The sequence below is a fragment of the Mytilus edulis genome, chromosome 6 (assembly GCF_963676685.1).
Source record: "Mytilus edulis chromosome 6, xbMytEdul2.2, whole genome shotgun sequence".
NCBI lineage: Eukaryota > Metazoa > Mollusca > Bivalvia > Mytilida > Mytilidae > Mytilus > Mytilus edulis.
The window spans coordinates 73,459,874-73,480,841 of record NC_092349.1 but is presented as its reverse complement, the minus strand read 5'-3'; the positions used below and the strand labels follow the sequence as shown (position 1 = coordinate 73,480,841).

Sequence of the window (20,968 nt, the reverse complement as noted above, 5' to 3'; positions counted from 1 at the left end):
GGCATTCCATTTAGCATCATTGCTAAATGTAACCCCTAAATGTTTATGAATATTTGTAATAGGTATATTTTTATCATTGAATATAAAGTTCATTTCTGGGGTTTCAACATTAGAAAATAACATAATTTCTCTTTTATCTGGATTAAAAGACATTAACCATTTTTGGGACCATTCGTTCAGCTTTTCTAGATCATGGTTTATCACAGTTTCTATCTGAAAAGCATCACGATCCGCACAGCTGAACGATGTGTCATCTGCGAAGAGTCTGCATAGAGAAATAAGTCTTTCTGCAATATCATTAATATATATTATAAAAAGTAATGGTCCAAGGACCGACCCTTGAGGAACTCCAGCTGAAATACTGCAAAGTTTTGAAGAAGATTGCTTGATAACCACCCTTTGTTTTCTATCACTTAAGTAGCTTCTAAACCATTTTAACAGATTTCCGTTTATACCATAAGCCTTCATTTTATGTAATAAACCATCATGCCAAACTTTATCAAAGGCTCTAGAGAAATCGCAAAAAACAAAACAACTTATCTCTTTCTTTTTAAGTGAGTTCAATATGCAATTATATATTTCTAACAGTTGGTGAACCGTTGAACATTTAGGAAGAAAACCCGATTGATACTCATAAATTAATTTAAATCTTTGTAAGTGGTTGTAAACATATTTATATACAACACGTTCCATGACTTTGCCTATGCAACTTATGAGTGATATAGGTCTATAATTGGAAGGTAATGAGCTATCCCCCTTTTTAAATAAGGCTATAACATTTGCTATTTTCCAGCTGGAAGGATATTTGCACTGATGCAAGGATTTATTAAATATAATACATAATGGAATTGCATTTTTTTCGCGACAAATTTTAAGCATCTTATGACTAATGACATCCGGGCCTGACGCTTTTTTTGGATTTATAGTTTTTATGATATCAACAATTTCACTAGTACTAATCACTATATCATTCAATAAATTGTTAGTTTTTTTTGTCGAAATCGGGTAATTGAGCATCAACATCTGCTAGCGATGAAATGAAACAAAAATAATTATTTAGAATGTCGCATTTTTCGTCGTCTCTATCGGCGAACTCCTCAAAACGATCATCATTAAGAATATATTTTAATGGGGGTATGTTATTAGATCCTCTATTTGGCTTAATAAGCATCTTCATAATTTTCCAATAAGTCTTAGAATCTGAAGCGTTATTTAGATTTATATTTTCCAAGTTTTTCTCAAAATTTTCTTTCGCTTCTTTTTTCATATTATTTACTTTATTCCTTTGTTTCTTATATTTATTAATATCCGTTTCTTTTTTAGATTTAATTGATTTTTTTCGTAATCTATCCCTTATTCGAATTGCTTTTCTGATATTACTGTTAAACCAGTGTTTGTCATTACCACGTATAGTTACTATTTTGGTTGGAATGCTCTCTCTTGCAATGCTGAGGATTTTTTCAGTGAATATAGTGACCATTTCGTCTACTTCCTCAACATTGGAAAAGAGTTCGTTCCATTCAATTGCATTCATCATATTTGAAAACTTTTCAACATCTGTTTTTTCATATAAACATATTACATATTGTAAAAAAATAATAGAGGCATCGTGATCACTGATGTTAGCAGGTACATTCAGTACATCAGAAAAAGAAAATTGTATAGCATCACTTAATATGATCGGATCAAGCAAAGTACTACTGTGATCAGTTACCCTTGTTGGTTTATTAATTACATTTTTTAAATTAAATTGATGAATTATATCATATAACTTATTATTATTATACGAAAATAAATCTGAATTCAAGTCTCCAGAAATCACAATGTTTTCTGTATACTGATAACCAAGTTTAATAGCATGATTTAGCCGTGTCCAATATTCAACACCTGACCATTCCGGTCGATAAGTACAACATAATAAAAAAGTTTGACCTTTACCTCTGATCTCAACCCAGATAGTTTCGTCAATGTGGTTTTCGAGTACACCTTTTCTGGTGACTGACATATCATCTTTTGTGTAAATGAGTAAGCCTCCTCCGGTGTTATTACGATCTTTACGGAATATATTTTGTGGTTTTTTGGTGCCTTTCTCTGTTGTTTTGGCAAATATGCGACCATCGGATGTCCAGTATGCGAAAATTTTATGGTTATACTTGAGATCGGCTAACTTTTGTGTAAGACCAGTTCTATACTGTGTTAAGTTTTCTGTTATGAATATGCCATCTGCATCACCCTTTAAGGCTTTTTTGTTGGTATAAACTTTGCTTCTTGTACGATATGATAGAAATCTTACTATAACCTGGGATTTACCGTTTTTTACCTTCCCTATAACATGACTACGCCCTATATCGTTCACAGTTAGATTAAGGCCAAGTTTGGAATTACAGACTTGTAATATATAAATATCAGTGTTAATAGGGTGAGGAATTTTACCGGTACGGGGATCGATAGGCACGCGGATATTATGAAAACGCAAACTTGTTCGGCGTGAATATTGTTCTTGGTTTTCTAATCTGGTTTCAAGTTCTACAATTCTTTTGAAGAGAGTGCCAACTTCTGTATCAATTTCATTAACAATTGTGGTGTTACTTTTTACATCCTCGTTGACTTTTTCGACATTAGAATATAATCTACTAATTCTAATATTGTCAGTGTCAAGTCTTTTACCATGTTGTTCGACTAATTCAGCTATCGGTTTTACTTGCTGATCAACACATTTTTTAACCTCCTCTTCAATCATTGAGGAAACAGATTCACCTATTTTTTCAGCAAGAATGGGTACAATTTTATTAATAACATCAGGGCTAGACAGGGCCTCTAGAACTTTATCTGCAATACTTTTCCTTGGTGCAGGTATTTTTTTTTCCATTTCTCTAAGATCACCCACTGAGTTGCGACGCCTTATTTGACGTGTTGTTTGCTTTTGTGTTCCTGGGAGAAGCTCCGGACTTAATAGTTCTTTTCGTTTGTTTGATGGTTTAGTTGTAGGAGTGTTATGAGACATTACAGGTTGTGAACTACAAATCAATGGTTCAGAATTAAGTTCATTGTTTTGATCCGTGGGGGCAGCCATGTTGTTTGTCCTTTGTCCTTGAATGTTGACAAAGGAAAGTCTCGATAAGTAAACAAAAAATTATAATTTGGCTTTAAATGTTTGTGTAAATCATACAAGATTCATTCTGTTGTTAGTGTATCAGTTTTGACCCGTTATATTTTAGTTATCCATCGTATTGTCCCATTCCACAAGAGAGATTTTTTACACGTCCATCTATATAAGGGCATGCCCATTCGAATATTATATTTACTGTTTAGTCTATATTTGGTGGTATTCATTTGACATGTTTCTGTACGTATACTACCTGTCATTTTGGTAAATCTGTGTATTCTTGTCTTTCATTTTGCTTTTGTGCCTCGTCTACATGCCTTTTTGTGTTTCTTTGTTACAAGATTCAATATTTTTTTGTAACGGCAACGCTCAGACTCTTATTTGTTTGTTTGAATAGTAATTAAGGTTAAAACACAATGTTGACTGTTGTACCCGTATTTTTCACATTTTTATCTTTTATGTTTGTTTGTTTTGTTAACACCTCGTTGTCAAAATATTGGAATTTGATGCGATTGTCATACAAGTGAGAAGTTTAGATAGCTATACAACCAGTTTAATCCACCATTTTCTACATAAAAAATACCCGTACCAAGTCAGTAATATGACAGTTGTTATCCAAACAACCATTCGTTTAATATGTTTGAGCTTTTGATTTTTACATTTGATTACGGAATTTCCGTTTTGGATTTTCCCAGTAGTACTTTTGTGATTCTACTTTATATCATTGGTTGATATAGTGGGTCAGGTGATTCTACTTTATATCATTGGTTGATATATTGGGTCAGGGTTTATGGACTTCCCCTTATTCTAATTTGCTTTGGAGTTCGTTATTTTTTTTTAAGTATATAACTGAAATACAATTTTTTTGGTTGAAACAGTATATTATTATATGAGTTCTAAAACTTTGTCTCCAACATAAGTCATCGGTCTTTTTGTTATTTTTACCCTATTTGGTTTTAAGAAGTGTTGTCTTGCATAAATTGTTTACCGACCAATCAAATTAAAGCCTGGTTGGAGATTTCGGTTTGATTTTATGAAATTGACGTCTTACATAAAAACAATGTGGTATGATTGTCAATGAGACAGTTGTCCACCAGACACCAACTAATGCAGGAAGTTAGCAACTTCGACAAAGTCATCGAAATACCAAATGTCAAACTATTCAATTCAAAAAACTAACGGCTCGGTTTCTATACAAAACAATAAACGAAAAACAAATATGAGACACGCAGCAACATACTCCAATCATTATATTACTGGTTCCTCAACTGAGTCAGTCACAAAAAAGAATGAGATGGGGTTTAGCATGTTTGCTTCTGAAAATACTGTACAACAGCACAACATGAAAACCTACCATCACAATAATTTGTAAAGAGATTTATTTATCAGATCAATACAAAACTAAAAAATGAATAAGAAACTATTTTTATTTTGGCGAGTTCCGTCTTGCCTTAAGTTAAAAAATTCGAAACAGCCATCTACTGCGTTACCGTATAACACTGAATAAAATATATAAAACGTTTCTTTGAATAAAAATGACCATGCTGAACAATTATTTGTGATATTTAATATAACAAACATCTAATCGTTTACTCAATAAAATTTTCCAATTGCACCTAAAAGTACATACTATTGTTTTATTGTTGATGAAAAAAAACCAACAATGTGTACTTAAAATTTGAAGGTGAAAAACTTTTGAACAACAATGTGTACTTTAAGTAGGAAGGGGAAACACCTTTTTAGCATATAGTTTTCACAGTATGTAACAATAAATATTAAACTACTTCATTTAAAAACTGTACGTTCGACAAAGAGGATACAATTCATATTCAAAATTGAATGATGCAGTTCTTAAGAGCAGTATTCCTCGTTGTGACATTTTCGTGTCAAACCTTTGGTAAGTAATTTGATTGTTGTTTATTTAAGAATTGAACGTTGGTTCTGATTTATTAAGTGTAAATACGTTTGATCGAAGGACATTGTGCGATGTGTTTAAAATTTTGTATACTTAACGAAATCTCACAAAACATATGTGCAATGTTGTTATATAAAACAGTTGTTAATTTCGTTGCAGATAATAATAATGACAATTTGTTTTGAGATCTTCGGGGTAAATATAAAGGTTAACACAGTCATGAAATCAATTTTATGAAACAAAGTTTTGATAAATAAAACAACCTTAAGACTGCCTGGAACTAAATAAGACTCAACGATTGGTATAAAAGTAAAGTTATGTTTGAATATTGGTTCAGGTGGTACCAAACACCTTGACTTAAACTAATTTGACCGTTTTAATTGTCATAAAATTTTGACAAAATATTTAATTTGACACTTTGACAAAAATATAAAAATTTCCGAAAACGTTAACCACATACTTCCTCAGAAACATTTCATTGAATATATAGCAGTTAGACAAACACTAATTTTAATAATTGATAAGCTTAATATTTCATTGACAATACAACGTGATTAAAACGTTTAGCTGATTTTATCTCCCTGTAGTGGTATGTACCACCTTCAATGACTAGACATTGCTATTTCCAACGTAGTCGGTATTAGTTTCGGTTTGTGTGACGCTTAACTATGGCAACAGAATACGCATGCTCAAAAATCCTTTCTGTGATTGGACAAAATGCTGTCATGGTGGGTGATTTGGTTGTGTTTGAAAAAACGTCTCGTTAATCATATCGTGATGGAAAGCAAGTGAAAAACTATAAATATTTGATATAGATCTTACAAAGATTTATACTTTTATTAAACTAATTGTTTCTCCAATAGCTCTTTGCATCAGACGCAGCTGTTTTTTTTCGGGACAATTATATAATTTTTAATGTAAACTTTGTTGTACGAACGTACATGACTTTTAAACGCACCTACGCATGTGAGATTTCCGCGGGGTTTTGGTGAATGTAAACAGAAAGATACGAGGACCGAGAATACTGAACACAAACAGAGAAAATGTTATTTTTAAAAATGGTATCCTTGTGCTTCTGAAGGTTATTTAAATGATAGTTTTAAACATATACTCAAATTTAAATACGTCGGATATCTTTTTAAAGATAGTTCTTGTTTTTCTATAGTTCCCGTGCTATTGTGATAAACAATAAAGGTTTGATTAATTCCAATAGTGTTTAAGTTCAAAACTGGCTGCAATACACAACTTGGAACAATAAAGAAACAATCAATGAGAATCCAGAAAGGTACGCTCATGCTCCACATGTGCCACCTGTCATGTTGCGCATACGTTTTGTAGTAATTTAAAATATATCAAAGCCACTATACTTTTGGTTATAAATTTTGGTTCGTATAACGTTTTGACAGTGTTATACATTTCGCACACCAAATATCATAACATAAAAATGTATATAGAATACAGGCAATATTTTATTTTCAACTAAATGGAAACTGAGTGTGTTGCAACCTTAGTTTTAATGTATAAGTTGAACTGAAGTTTATATTGCACTTTTGGTTATACATTATAATTATTTTCTATTGTTTGTGTTCTTGTTTAATGTTTGATTGAATTATAAAGTATTAAAAAATAAAACAAATTCAAGGTTACACCGTAATTCAAACGTACTATATTAAATAAATTAAAGGAAATCAACTGGTGAATCCCTGTCTCGACTTCAATCAAAAACCGATGAGGAAAACCTGGTTTTATAGCAAGCTAGCCCATTCAAATCGTATGAAGTTGTTCATGGTACCGTTATATTGATGGAATGGAAGTAATTTTTCAGTTTACAAACAGTTCAAGAGATAGTTTGAATTAGATTTTGAAATATTCACAGCAGGTGACGATCAATATCAATTTACTTCATTTAAAAGCTTAATTTCGACAATAGGATACAACTGATATTTAAAATTGAAGGATGCAATTTTTTAAAAGCAGTTTTCCTGATTGTGACATTTTTGTGTCAAACCTCGGGTTAGTAATTTGATTGTTATTTATTTTAGAATTGAATGTTGATTCTAATATTTTGGGTGTAAATGCGTTTGATCGAATGACATTGTGCGAAAAGCTTACATTTTTGTATACTTTAAAAATAGACCTACATTGAAATAAAACAACATAAATTTGATAAATCGAGTGTCCTGCAATAGTTTCCTGTCAATCAGAATTACGGAATCTCATGAAATGTATGTGCAATGTTATTATATAGAATAGTTGTTAATTTCATCCAGATAATATAGTTATGACAAGTTTGGTAAGATCTTCGGGGTAAACATAAAGGTTAACACAGTCATGAAATCAATGTTTTGAAACAAAGTTTTGAAAAATAAAAAAATAAAACTATAGACTGCCTGGAACTAAATAAACTTGGTATACCGTTTAAAGTTTTGTAAGATTAATGGTTGAAGGACTCGACATGAATGTGTTGGCTATAGTTCCCGTACTATAGTGATTAATTCTGTGTTGTCATTATGTTTGTGTATGTGTTATTTTGTTTGAATGTAATTGATTGTACCTTGTTTGTGGAAAATGCTTACAAAGGCTATCCCTGTTGCCAAATCCAATTCAATTTATTAGAATAAAATACTGCTAAAACTAATCTAAAGGTTTGATTAATCCAATAACGTTTGAGTTCAAATCTGTCTGCAATACTCAACATAGAACAATAAAGATAACAATCAGGGATAAACTTAGGTAATCCAAAAAGGTGAGCTCATGTGCCACATGTCGTGTTGTTCATACGTTTTGTAGAAATTTGAATAAAAAAAAATATATATCATAGCCACTTTATTTTGGGTTATAAATTATAGAGGAACTGTAATCCTTTACTATTCTTTCCTTTCAATGCTCTTCAACTTCTTTTTTGATTTGGTGTTTTTAATAATTTTGTTACAGATTTTTACGTCTAATGAAAACAAACGCACGTCCGGAATAATGAAAAGCACAAGGTATATTTTATACATTTGTGCAAAGGAAGTATTAAAATCAACACTTGTAAGAAAACTCAGCAATAAGGCATTTTATTTTTCTGTTGGAAAACTAATAATTTCGACAATCCAAATATAAAGTTCGGGTTATCTTTCTGAGCAATTCTTATATTCGCTTCATAGAAATTGGAAGTTCAAAATAATCAATATAATTTCTTTCGTCGTAAATATGAAGTTACACTCGATCCTCACTGCTTTGTTATCTATATATACATATGGAAAAAAGTATTGCAACACCTTGATTTTTTAAAACTTGAAAAATCAGCCTCTTATTTTGGATGAAATATGATAAAATATTTGTAAAATAATATTGAAACGTAGTTAATGATAATATTGGCATTAAAACGAACAAAAAATGTATGAAAAAATAAAGTTTTCTCTCACCAAAATTTTTATGACAAAATGAAGTGTTTTTTGTACAAAAAAATGCATTTTACAACTTTTACTGTAGTCGAACTTTACAATGTCAGACATTTCAAAATTAATCTTTAGATTATTGTTCACATCATGGTTGATTGTTATACGCCAAAGAATTAGTACTTTGTGTGCAGCCTCCATTCAAACAAATAACCGCATCTTAACGTCTTCTGATTCCTGCCATAAGTCTACTTATTTGTTACTAAGGTAGCAGAAACCATTCCTAACGAATGGTATTGTCGATTTCATGACGTGTTTGAACTGGGGTGTCCTTTCGTGCACTTATGCCCAATAGTGTACCATATATGCTCGATATGGTTCAAATTCGGCTATGATCGGGCCACGGAAGGTAAACCGAATGCCATTGGAACAATGGTTCTTCTTTCACGATGCTAATTTCAAACTTTGGCGAGCTCTGCACTTTATTGGATACGGGCAACTGTGTGTCTGTTCGTAGGCAAAGGTCCCCGAAATGGTCTTATCGCACGATAACCAGTAGCGATGAGCCGATCTCAAACAGTTCTTGTTTAAAGACTCCTGTATGGTCATCACTATCTTTTTACAATTGTATTGTTTGCAATAGTTTTCCTTCTGACCAACCTTCACAATGCTTGATTTTTCCTAGCAGATGTTATAGGGGGTCTTCTTGATCTCGGAAGGTCTTTAACATCGTTTGTTGCCTAATTTTTATTCTCAAAACGACTTATAGTGGACTGGTGATGACCAACAATACGTGCAATTGTCAGCGACATACCTACTTCTCTCATGCTGATTATCTGCCATCTTGCTGCAGTTATGAGTTGTGGATGACCAATTACAAGATGTCAATCACATAACTTTATACACTTGGTTATTTAAAGTGTTGAAAACAATGAGGATAAAAAAATCTGTTTTATTGTTTACGAGTACAGTAGCTGCATGTGCAGATAAGAACTTATCGAGTCGATATTTATTGATTAAACTCAAGTGATATTTAAATAATGTTTAAATTCTCTCTCATAAATTCGTCCGAATTTAAAACATTTCTAATCTATCTACATGGCGAAATAAGAGGCAAGTCAAATGTAGGTTTGGTTTGCTCGCAGTAACTTTCTTATTTTCTGTGCGATACAACATTTAATTATGATAATAAGACATTACAAATATATCCCAGCAAATACACATCTAGCTATTCTGAACTAAATCATTATAAATAAATAAAAATAATATACTATGCAGAACGTGTTGTTACTTTGAAGTTACTATGAGAACCTCGATACAAATTATCCAAGTATCGGACTTATATACCCCACCCGTATTCCCGCCTATGAAAGGCTCGTGCAGTACTCACTAAAGACTTATATATAGATACTATCCAACCAGTTCTTCAAACTTGTTTTACAAACTTCTTCTACAAACCACAGTTACTAAAGATAGAAATAGATAAGGGAAAACCCCAAATATAACGGAATAGAAATAAATTTAAATTTTCCCTCATAAATTCGTCCGAATTTAAAACATTTCTAATCTATCTACATGGCGAAATAAGAGGCAAGTCAAATGTAGGTTTGGTTTGCTCGCAGTAACTTCGATGTAACAAAGGAAAAAAACAAAAACAAATATGTTGTATGAGGATTATATACCAAGATTCAGAGAGACAGTCATCTGAGATTTTAAAGTGTCTTTTATATACCCATCTTTAGCTTTATCAGAAGCCCATCTACCATTAGCTTTAAGTAACCTATCAAATACGCCTCGATTTGAGCCAGTAGAAGCACCACCACTTCTTAAACTATGGAGCCCAAACTTGGACTTATCTATACCAATGTCTGTCAAACTCTCTAACAAAATCTCCCTAGCTCTAGTATATGACAATGGATTATTAATACTGCATAATTTATAAACAGCTTTTGATTTTAAGTAAGAAAGCGCCCTAAAAATATAAATATCTGAATGCAAATTCAACTTAGCTAAATCTATGTACCTTTTCAACCAAAGAACTGGACATAAATCTGTACCTGTAGCAGCTATAATAACAGAATTGACCCTTCTATATAAATCAGTTTTACTTTTTTCAATACAAATTTTTATAAAGCTGTCATAGAATTCAATATTGCTCATCTTGATATTGGCCAATTCGCTATACCTCAAAAACCCAGAAAAACCTAATAGAAATAAAACTACCACTCTCAGTTTCTTAAGATCAGAAGAATCTCCAAATTTCAAAACAATTCTATTTAATATATCAGGCGTAATTGGCTTTTTTTTAATTATAGGTTTGCTTTACAGTCTCCTACCACCTTCGTAAATAAGACCTAGAAATTTATCTGAACAAGGATTATGTTTGAAATGAAAATCATGGAACCATTTAATTGCATAAAAACTAGAATCTAAAATTGCGACACTGGATCCCTGTTGAATAAGTCCACCTAAATACAGCGAAACTGTTGTGATCGTCGCAGGTAAACACTCAAGCGAACATGTATTACACCACTTTTCAAACTTCTTAAAATAGCACTTGTATTTCTTAATGGTAGCACTGGATCTCGCTGATTCAACGAAAGAGGCAAATGTCGAATGACACTGGCGAGTCTCGAATCATTAGTATAGGTCTCAAATTGTTTCCATTGATCTGGAAAACAAATAGTATAATGAATACGAAGCAAAAATTGTTTTAATATGAATTTACGTATATATATACATGTAACAAAACAAACATTGCGGCATTTTACCTCACAATTCATATTTATAAACTGTGGCATTCAACCCTTACAGTATAAAAGTTCATACAGATGTTAAACATCATAACTGCGGCATTCAACCATCGCAGTATCTCAAAGTCAATTTCATACAAAAGTTTACACATATTATATCTTAACTGCGGCATTCACTCTTCGCAGAAAGAACTATACTATAAATTGAAACGTTTTCTACAGCTATAACTGTCCAATATACATCACAATGTTAATATCGAGAGAAATCTAGTAGCAATACATATACATTGCTGTTTAAAGTTTTCTGTGCGAATACACTATTTTCTTGCGAACCTTTTGTGAAAAAGTTCATAGGTTTTACATACTCTCTGAAATCTATAACAAAATCTTTAAATTTGTCTGTAAATCTATTGACTAAAATAGGCCAAAACAATGCTGATTTCCATTTTGGTACAACCAATGTACCTCTAGCTCCACATAACTGCATATGATTTAAACACTTACTAACTAAATGGACTGGAGGAACTAACCAGTTATTATGGCCAGACCAATCATATGCGAAAGCATCCACCCCCGAGGTATCCGGTGTAAAGTATTTAGAATTAAAAAATTCTACTTTACTATTTTTAGAATCCGCAAAAAGATCACATGTGAATGGCCCCCACAATGAACTAAAATACGTAAAAATATGCGTTGAAACGCCCCAATCATCATAATCAAAGATTTTACTTAGATAGTCTGCGTAATAATTCTCATCTCTGGGAATCCATTCCAATCTAAGAAAATATCACAAGATAAACAAATGTGGAATATACTTAAAGCGATTTCCTGCAACTCCATTTTCATGCTACCCTTTTTAACAATATGTACAACGTTTTGGTTATCAGTATACAACTTGACAAATTTTCCTGCTAATTCAGACTTAAAACATGAAATATTGTTTTCTACAGTTTTTAGCTCTCTCCATGTAGAACTTTTGTCTCGATCAAGACCATCAAACATAAAATGTACAATTTTGTTATCATTTGAAATAAACCCTGCACCAGCGTACTGACTAGCATCAGTAAATATTACACGCTGAGGCATTCTATTAGACCTTTTCAACATCTCTCGACACCGACTAATGACACCTACAGTTTACAGGTAAAATGGAGGGGTCGTCTCAAAATTAAAAAAAAACATCATGATTATCATAACGTATGTACAAGTCATATTCGATTTGGCGGTTTTATATTGTATTGACTATATAGCTACAGAAGATATATCAAACACAAATTAAATAAATATTTCTCTATCAAATAGTATTCTTATTGCATGTATTAACACGACATTTCACGTTTAATTGATTAAAAAATCTCTGCAATCATTCCGCATTCGTTTTAGTTTATGATTATGCGAGTCTGCTAAAGATTGTGCCGCATGACAATAACGATAAATTTGTTTCTTTAAAATTATTAGGGAACGACAATATAACTTCGGGGGGATGAGGGTCACGGTTTTTTTAAATTTTGTTTTTTATTCTAATCCCCAATTTAATAAGAAAAAAAATCTGGTCAGGCAGGTGACAAAAAATAGTATTTCTGAATGCAGATTTCTCCAATACCTTATGGTATTGAATTTTGAAAAAATAAGTTGATAGATTGCGTTGAAAAACTAAAAGAATTTCGAAAGAAAAGAAATCTGACTGAGACCTCCCCATTCCCCCTATTTTTTTTTAAAGTTAAATAGTTGCTCCCTTATGAAATTTTTGAAATTTATGAAAGATAATTACTGGAATGTCTGTTCGTCCGTTATACACTTGTAGACACGATCAAGTTAGTGTTTTCAACCGATTTTCATCTAATCTGATGTACATGTGCAATACTATAGGAGGGGTAAAAACGTGTTCCTGTCATTGAGAATCTTTTGGAAAGTTGAATTACTGCCAATAAAATAAACTTCAAGCAAAAAAATCAGTATAGAGATCAGTACTGTTATTTTCAATTTTTACTTTTGAGACGACCCCGTACATCTTACCTGTCATAGTCGTTCTCAACTGTAGGTGTAGACAATTGTTGAAAAGGTCTATTCATAGGTACAATTCGTTTGAAAGACAATGACTCGCACTCAAAATACCAAAACTTTAACTCTTCTAAAATATAATCATTTACTAAAATTTTCTCATCCCATGAATTTCTACAACATACTAACATATGCATGTGCTTTGTCATTATCTGGCAAACATTACCAAGTGCAGGAATCATGGATATAATTTTTCCGCATATTTTTGCTATGTTTCGACAAGTAAAATGCGTATTACCTTCAACTAAATTAGAAATAGCCTCTTTTAAGGTTCTTAATTTTTTGGTCGACATTTCTAAAGTACAATCTTTAAAATTCCAAACAAAACCCAACCATTCAATCACTTGGACTGGTTCCCATACACTCTTTTCTGTATTAGCAATAAAACCGGAAAGCAGTAAATCTTTTTCGACTATTTTTGATATTTTTTAACAAGTTTCAAAATTTTCTGCAATTCCCATACCGTCGTCTAAATAAACTACCATAGGGAATCCTAATGATCTCCAATATTTAACTAAAACACGTACAGTCTTTGTAAATACATGACCAGCCGATGAAAGTCCAAAAGGTAAAACTGTAAAATTAAAATATCTAGCCGTATCGCCATATTTTCAAGAGAATCCCAAATATTTTTGATGATCGGGGTGAATGTCCAAATGATGGTAACCCGACTTCATATCAAATTTAAACCCGAGACTGTTAGAATTGACAAAAGTTAAAGCTTCTTTTACTCCTTCGAATTTTACTTTCTGTTTTTCAACAAATTTATTAATATGTCTTAAATATAAAACTAGTCTTTCTTTTCCTGAACTATTAACTGAAACAGTAAGTTGATTAACCACAAATGTGCATTTAACTTCTGATATACAATTTTTTGATAAAAGTTCCTGAATAGAATTTTCAACAAACTCTGAATGCTGTAAGGCTGATCTATTATTTTTGAGAAAAACAGAAGGTGGGTCACTAAAAAATGGAATTCTATAACCAAAATCAATAACGTTCATAATAAAATCATTAGCATGAAGTACATTTTTCCAATATGATGAATGTTTTTTCAAATTGCCTTTAACATTTACAAGATTTTTGCCAGATTTTTTCTCATAATTGTTACCAAATTCAAATAAATACTCAACTCAGTCAGTTTCTGTGCTGTTACTGTGTCTTTCCTGTGTGTTGATCCTGCTGGAACTTTGGTGCACTAAAAGTGGGTGTAGGGGCACTTCTTTGGGGACAGTTCCGTGCGAAATGCCCGGGTTGATTGCAGTAGAAGCACTTGTATGTTTCTTTGACTCCGTCTGTACCACCGACTTGGCTAAGGCCACGAAAAAAGCTTCTGGAATTAAATTTTCCTCGACTGGAACCACTGTTTGCAGCATCGGGTTTATTGTACGGCTTATAGTTTCTTTTTCTAGCAGCCCTAGAAATAGCATTGCGTAAATCACTAGCATCTTCTTTATTTTCTGCCAATGGACTATCCAAATATTCCTTTACTGTGTCCCAATCGTGTTTATCAGCTATCTTAAGGATCTTATTCCGCTTTCGAAGTACTTCTTTCTCCTCGGAAATGATACTACTAGCTTCTGTAACGTTGCCCAACTTTATACAGCTTTCAATGGCGGAAAGTTTATCCAAGCGTTCGGAATTAAATGAATGTTGAATCTTTATTCCTTCGCTCTTGAATGTGAATTCTGTTTGTTCGACACCGGTTGCCTTTGTACTTTTGCCAAAACGAGCTTCAAAATGGTTGATCATCGACTCTTTCTGTTTCACTAATGCGTTGTTTAACGCTGAAGTGAAAAGCGAAATGGCCCCGTCGGTAGTCAACTCTGTATCATGATGATCTTCACCAGTCGCGTTATGGTCTTGTTCGGAACCTGTGTCGGACATACTATGCAGAACGTGTTGTTACTTTGAAGTTACTGTGAGAACCTCGATACAAATTATCCAAGTATCGGACTTATATACCCCACCCGTATTCCCGCCTATGAAATGCTCGTGCAGTACTCACTAAAGACTTATATATAGATACTATCCAACCAGTTCTTCAAACTTGTTTTATAAACCACAGTTACTAAAGATAGAAATAGATGAGGGAAAACCCCAAATATAACGGAATAGAAATAAATTTAACTAGTTCTATTTCAACAAATTGATTAAAAAAAATAAAGAGTGTTTTTTTAATTTGAATTTCAATTTGGTGTTGCAATACGTTTTTCCATGTGTATATCACATATTTAAGTAAAGAAATAATGCAAATCTAAAATCCGAAATAATGAACGTGACTGTTCGTCTAAAGCTACCGATTACTTCTGCAAAAAAGACCTCATACATTTTCGTTAATAATTGCAGGACAATGCGTATTTCCATGCAGTTATCAGAATCGAACGTATAGTTTTGTGGAGACAGGGACTAACACAACGTACGAACAAGTAGTTTACAGTCCACCTGGGAACTTAACAAAAGTGATTGCATTTGTTAATGGCATTGATCCTTTATATATCGAGTGTGTACACAGAAGCGGACCCTTTATTGCCTTAAGGTATACAACACAAACACACACACACACACACACACACACACACACACACACACACACACACACACACACACACACACACACACACACACACACACACACACACACACACTCACTTTAGGATAGTATATTGTATAATAAAAACTCTAAAATGTGTTTTATAAATAGCTTATGACAACTGATTGAAATGCAAAGTTAACATAATTTTGAAAACATGTGAAAAATTTCTTAGCGTTATTGTTTGGTGTACATTTATTATAAAAGTTGCTCCATGACTTCGATTCTCATTTATTGACTTACTGTAAATTTAGCTTTTTTCGATAGGTTATTCAGTTTACTTGAAAAAACAACTTCATTTGTGTAATAGAAGAACAGTATATTATTTTGCATGTTTTACATTAGAAATATTCTATTGTAATTGTGTTTTTCTTCCAAGTGTTAAATCAATTGAGTATGAAGCAATAAACAATTTGAATAACAATAAAGGTTACTGTATGCCCTTCAACAATGAACAAAAAACTCATGCCGATGAGAGCCTATACAAGAACAAATATACAGACCTTATACTGATGAGAGCCTATACAAGATTATATATACAGACCTTACTTCGTGTTGTGAAATATTATGCATCATCGATCTCCTTACCAATCTTATCCATTGCATACTCTATCTATAGTTACCACATATCAGTAGTTTTAATTTGATTCGACTGTCATACAAGTGAAAGGTTTGCGCTAAAAATCAGGTTCAATCCACCATTTTCTACATTTGAAAATGTCTGTATCAAGTCAGGAACATGACAGCTGTTGTTAATTCGTTTGATGTGTTTTATCATTTGATTTGGGACTTTCCGCTTTGAAATTTCCTCGGAGTTCAGTATTTGTGGGATTTTACATTTAATTGCTTCGTCTCACTTCCTTGAATCTTGTTATAACACGAACACTAAAACATATTTCTCTATACTTATACATTGAATTGTTTTTAAAACAAAGGTGTGTTGCACTTCAAGTTTATTTGCACTTCAATGGTAAAACCATTTATTCGTAATATCAATTCGCTTCTTTAATCATATATTGTATGAATAAACGCATGACTATTAGTTTTGAATCATTATGATTAAGTATATAAATATAATGAAAGAATGTAGCCTGAACATGTTAAAAAGATACATGTTTCAATAACAGGTACTACAATGGCACCCATTGGTTATACCGATGTAATAAAGACACTTTTTACGGGACCGTCCGAGATGTGATTGTTTTGCTTACTACCGACTGGGGTATGTAAGGACTCTGATAATATTAGTAGTAAAATAGGTTGAAGTAATCTGAATTTATAAACAATTAATATAAATATGGAAACTTCAGAAACATACGAAGTCAGACATACAGTTGAAATGCACAATGTGCTTGTTAATGCATTTGTTATATATAAACTATTTACCCATGTTTCAAGCAGATATTACCTGTTTACTAGCTTAACATTTACCCATGCTTCAAGCAGATATTACCTGTTTACTAGCTTAACATTTAGGTTACTCTGGAAATACTTTGGTAAACAAAAATATGGTATTGGATTAATACAAATGAGACAACTCTGCACCAGAGACGATCTGACGATTAAGTTTAGCAAATATAGGTCACCATACGACTTTCAACAATGAGCAAAACTATAAAGCATGGTAAGCTTTAAAAGTCAACGGAAGGACTACAAGATTAACACAGCAACTAAAAGAAGGACTTTTTTTTATCACCTGTAGTTTAATAAGACTATATATAAAGTCGATAAAAAGACTTCCTTTTTCAATTTCAATGCAAGTATTTTCCATAATTTTCAACCAGACATGTTCGATACAATTCTATTGCATTAAAGAAAGTACTTATTTCAGTTTATTGAACATCAAATGGAGGAATATTGAACACAATGTTTGAGTTATTATTCATCTATATATATTGATTCGTTTGATTTCATATTCACCATTTTATTGAATCTTAGGTAATTGTAGGAAATGTAATTTTGTTTTAATTTCCAGAGCCATTTATCTTCTATCCAACCTTGTGTGATGTGTGCAATGGTTTCGGTTTCAAGAAAGACATAAGTCTAGTTGGAGTCGGTAATATAATTGAATTATAGTCATTTCGTACCATAACCATTTCGTACCCCCATTTCGTACCCTGCCAAAAAACATTTCATACCCTGACCATATCGTACCTTGACAATGTGTACCTCATGGAAGATTTGTATATATGTATACCATTTCGTACCCCATAGAAGGTTTGTATGTATACCATTTCATACCTCTCATTGGCATTTTACTGTTTAGAGGTAGAGGTCACGAGAAATGTAAAATATCAAAATTAAAGCACATATGAGATAGTATATATACAAAAACATATATCATATGCATGTTTTTTTTATAAAACTTATAGAAAATAAGCAATACTCACTGAAAAAAGATATTCACCAATCTTTTTTTTTGAAATTTTGAAGGTTAGATAAAAGGCTAAAAAATATATGAATTTGTAATTTCTAAGATAGAAAAAGCAAAAGCATGTTTATTGATGGGTCACATAAGGTGAAAGTTCGTTTGAAAACATTTTTACTTAATGGCATCCTTCTTGTGTGAACATCAGCTTTTGTCCTTTTTGATTGTATTTTCCTGACAAAAGAACTGTTAAAATAACTATGAAAACAGTTGCAGGTAATTATTCCTTTGTTGGTTAATTAACATCTTCATTTTAGAGTTGAAAAATTAAGAAGGGATAAATCCTGAAAAAACACGTGTTATGCAAAATGTCGACGCCAGGATGTGTTTTATTTCAGTTATATCTAAATAAAATCATCTCAAAATGGTTTTTATCTTGAGAAATGTAAACTTTTACAAATAAATGATACGAAATAGTAGACATCCATTGTGTCCATGAGGTACGAAATGGTAGATGTGTTCGGCCCATATGATACGAAATGGTTTTTATTGTGGGTACGGAGTAGTTTTTATCTTGGGTACGAAATGGTAATTTTGGATACGAAATGACATAAGTACGAAATGGGCAATGTACGAAATTACTTGTTATCATATAATTAATATAATATTTTTACATAATAGTTTGGAGATTATATTGGTCAATTAAAAAAGTGATGCTTTTTGTATGTTCTGAATTGCGAATAAAAACCCCTTGTAACGTTTAAATGAGTTAAAATGTGTGTGCTGTCCGAACAAATGAATGGAAATGCTAGCAAAAGTTGAGAACCAGGTTGAAACTATACCCAAGAAAAAATTTATCTGTACTAGGAACAGGTTAGATAGAAACTAACATTCACAAAAAAATCAACCTGGATCTCGAACATATCATAGGGTCTTATACACTTGAATAATATACCTGATTCGAACAATAAACAGTACAGAAGAGAAAATATCTGTAGAGTTTACTTAAGTGACGACAAAATAGCTAATGCATTAAAATATTTTCCTCAGTCTGATTAAATTTCAATTATTGTCAGCAAAACTCCCCATAGCTTTCTCGTTTTTTTTATCCAATCCGACAAAGTATGTTTTCTTGTATGTTTCAGATGAAGAAAAGGGTAAGAAGATGAAGATTTATAACATTATTCAATACTTAGCTCTCATTATTTTGAATGTGTTGCAATTGTGATATATAAATTCATGGGTTTCATTTAGTAAATACATGGAAAACAGGTTTTGATAATATTTGTAAATGAAACTTAAGAGTGCATATAGATTTGGATAAATATTTAAAAAAGCAATATCATTTATACTTGACCACATTGTCGACCATTATTAATCAAGCAAGCCCGTGCTATATTCTTTTTAAAATTATAATGTTTCGGATGTAATTTTCAAAATTTTTGATTGGCTATTGTATTTTAATGTCAACCGACACAAAGTTCCATACATACATATATTTCATTATGTTCTAATTTACCAAGCTTAACCGAACATAACTTATTTAGTCAATAAAACTCAACACATGTATACTATAGGAATGAGCTCTCCTTGTGAGTAGCACACTTTCATACTTTATTTTTTCCTCAAAGCATCAAACACCATTTCATATATTCATATTTCAATATTCATTCAAATGTTCATCTGCATCTAATAACTCATCCAAGAAAACCACAAAAGTTTCCTCAATACAACAAAGTCTGTATCGGGACTCCATCCAACTAAAATTCAAAATCAACAACAATCTACAAAACACAATAAATACATTATTATTTCAATTTATCTTGTCACATCATTAAACTGTCTAACTCAGTAAAATCTATCAAATAGGTGGGGTGGGGTGGGGGATATGTATAACGAAACGGAAGGTACACTACTCGGAAAGGCAGAACGTCGAATAACTGGTTATAAAAATATCTATTATTTATAATAAGATTCTGCACGAGAATCACGATCCTACCCTCATACAAACGGGTAGGATACCTGCATTGCGACATACAATAGCCAAAAACACGTGTTGAACATAAACAAACACAGACATGTGCTTCCGATACTATTAATAAATATATAAATAACAACCAGTTCAATAATCAGGATCTGTAACTAATTTGGTTTTAAGTGAATGACACATTTCATCACCTTTATCATGGTCGTTACAAAAATGGCATTAAAGTCAAACGGATGTTCAATTTAATCGCACACATCTTCGAAAACAATAATTTTTATACGGATTAAGTCATTGCATTGTAATTTAATTGTGTGTCGGAATCGAAAGAAAAAATAGAAATTTCATTATTTGTATCCCATATTTTTTTCAATTGCGTTTCACGGGTTATGTATTATAATATTTATCATAATATCATATAAAATTCAGAACTCATGTTAGACTTAATTATTTGCCGTTTGATATTGACATTATTCACCTATCTTAACAAACTGTTATCATGTTAACCTGTACCATTTCTTTAGATTGTGCAGTTGGTAAGTATTATTTGTAATGAGTAAACAGTAAATACATAATCATGAACATATCCATGATAATTCATGTCAACACAGACGTGCTGATAACTGGTCTAGTGATGTCCGGTTTTATTGGTTGTATATTTGTTTTATTACACCTAGTATCTTCTTTGTATGTTTTCATTGTTTATAGTATATCTTTAATTGCTATATCACAATTATTTTTTTTCACCGCTTTTTTTTTTATAAAAACCTTTTGGTAAAAGAATAACCTATTTTGTCAGCTGCTT

General features: G+C 31.9%; 1 protein-coding gene across 1 annotated transcript; it reads left to right on the top strand.

Annotated features, from left to right (window-relative positions):
- The first annotated feature begins 4,893 nt into the window (after positions 1-4,893).
- LOC139528379 (uncharacterized) lies at positions 4,894-20,917 on the top strand. Its single transcript, XM_071324341.1, has 5 exons — positions 4,894-5,003; positions 15,568-15,757; positions 16,939-17,033; positions 17,787-17,867; positions 19,325-20,917. The coding sequence occupies exons 1-5, from the start codon at positions 4,946-4,948 to the stop codon at positions 19,405-19,407; spliced, it is 507 nt and encodes a 168-aa protein (XP_071180442.1). The 5' UTR covers positions 4,894-4,945; the 3' UTR covers positions 19,408-20,917.
- Positions 20,918-20,968: the final 51 nt, after the last annotated feature.

Excerpts from the sequence above, each read along its gene's own strand:
- LOC139528379 (XM_071324341.1), top strand. The coding sequence starts at position 4,946 with ATGATGCAGTTCTTAAGAGCAGTATTCCTCGTTGTGACATTTTCGTGT. Across the intron at positions 15,758-16,938 it reads GGACCCTTTATTGCCTTAAG|GTACTACAATGGCACCCATT; the intron begins GTATACAACACA and ends TTTCAATAACAG. Across the intron at positions 17,034-17,786 it reads TTTGCTTACTACCGACTGGG|AGCCATTTATCTTCTATCCA; the intron begins GTATGTAAGGAC and ends TTTAATTTCCAG.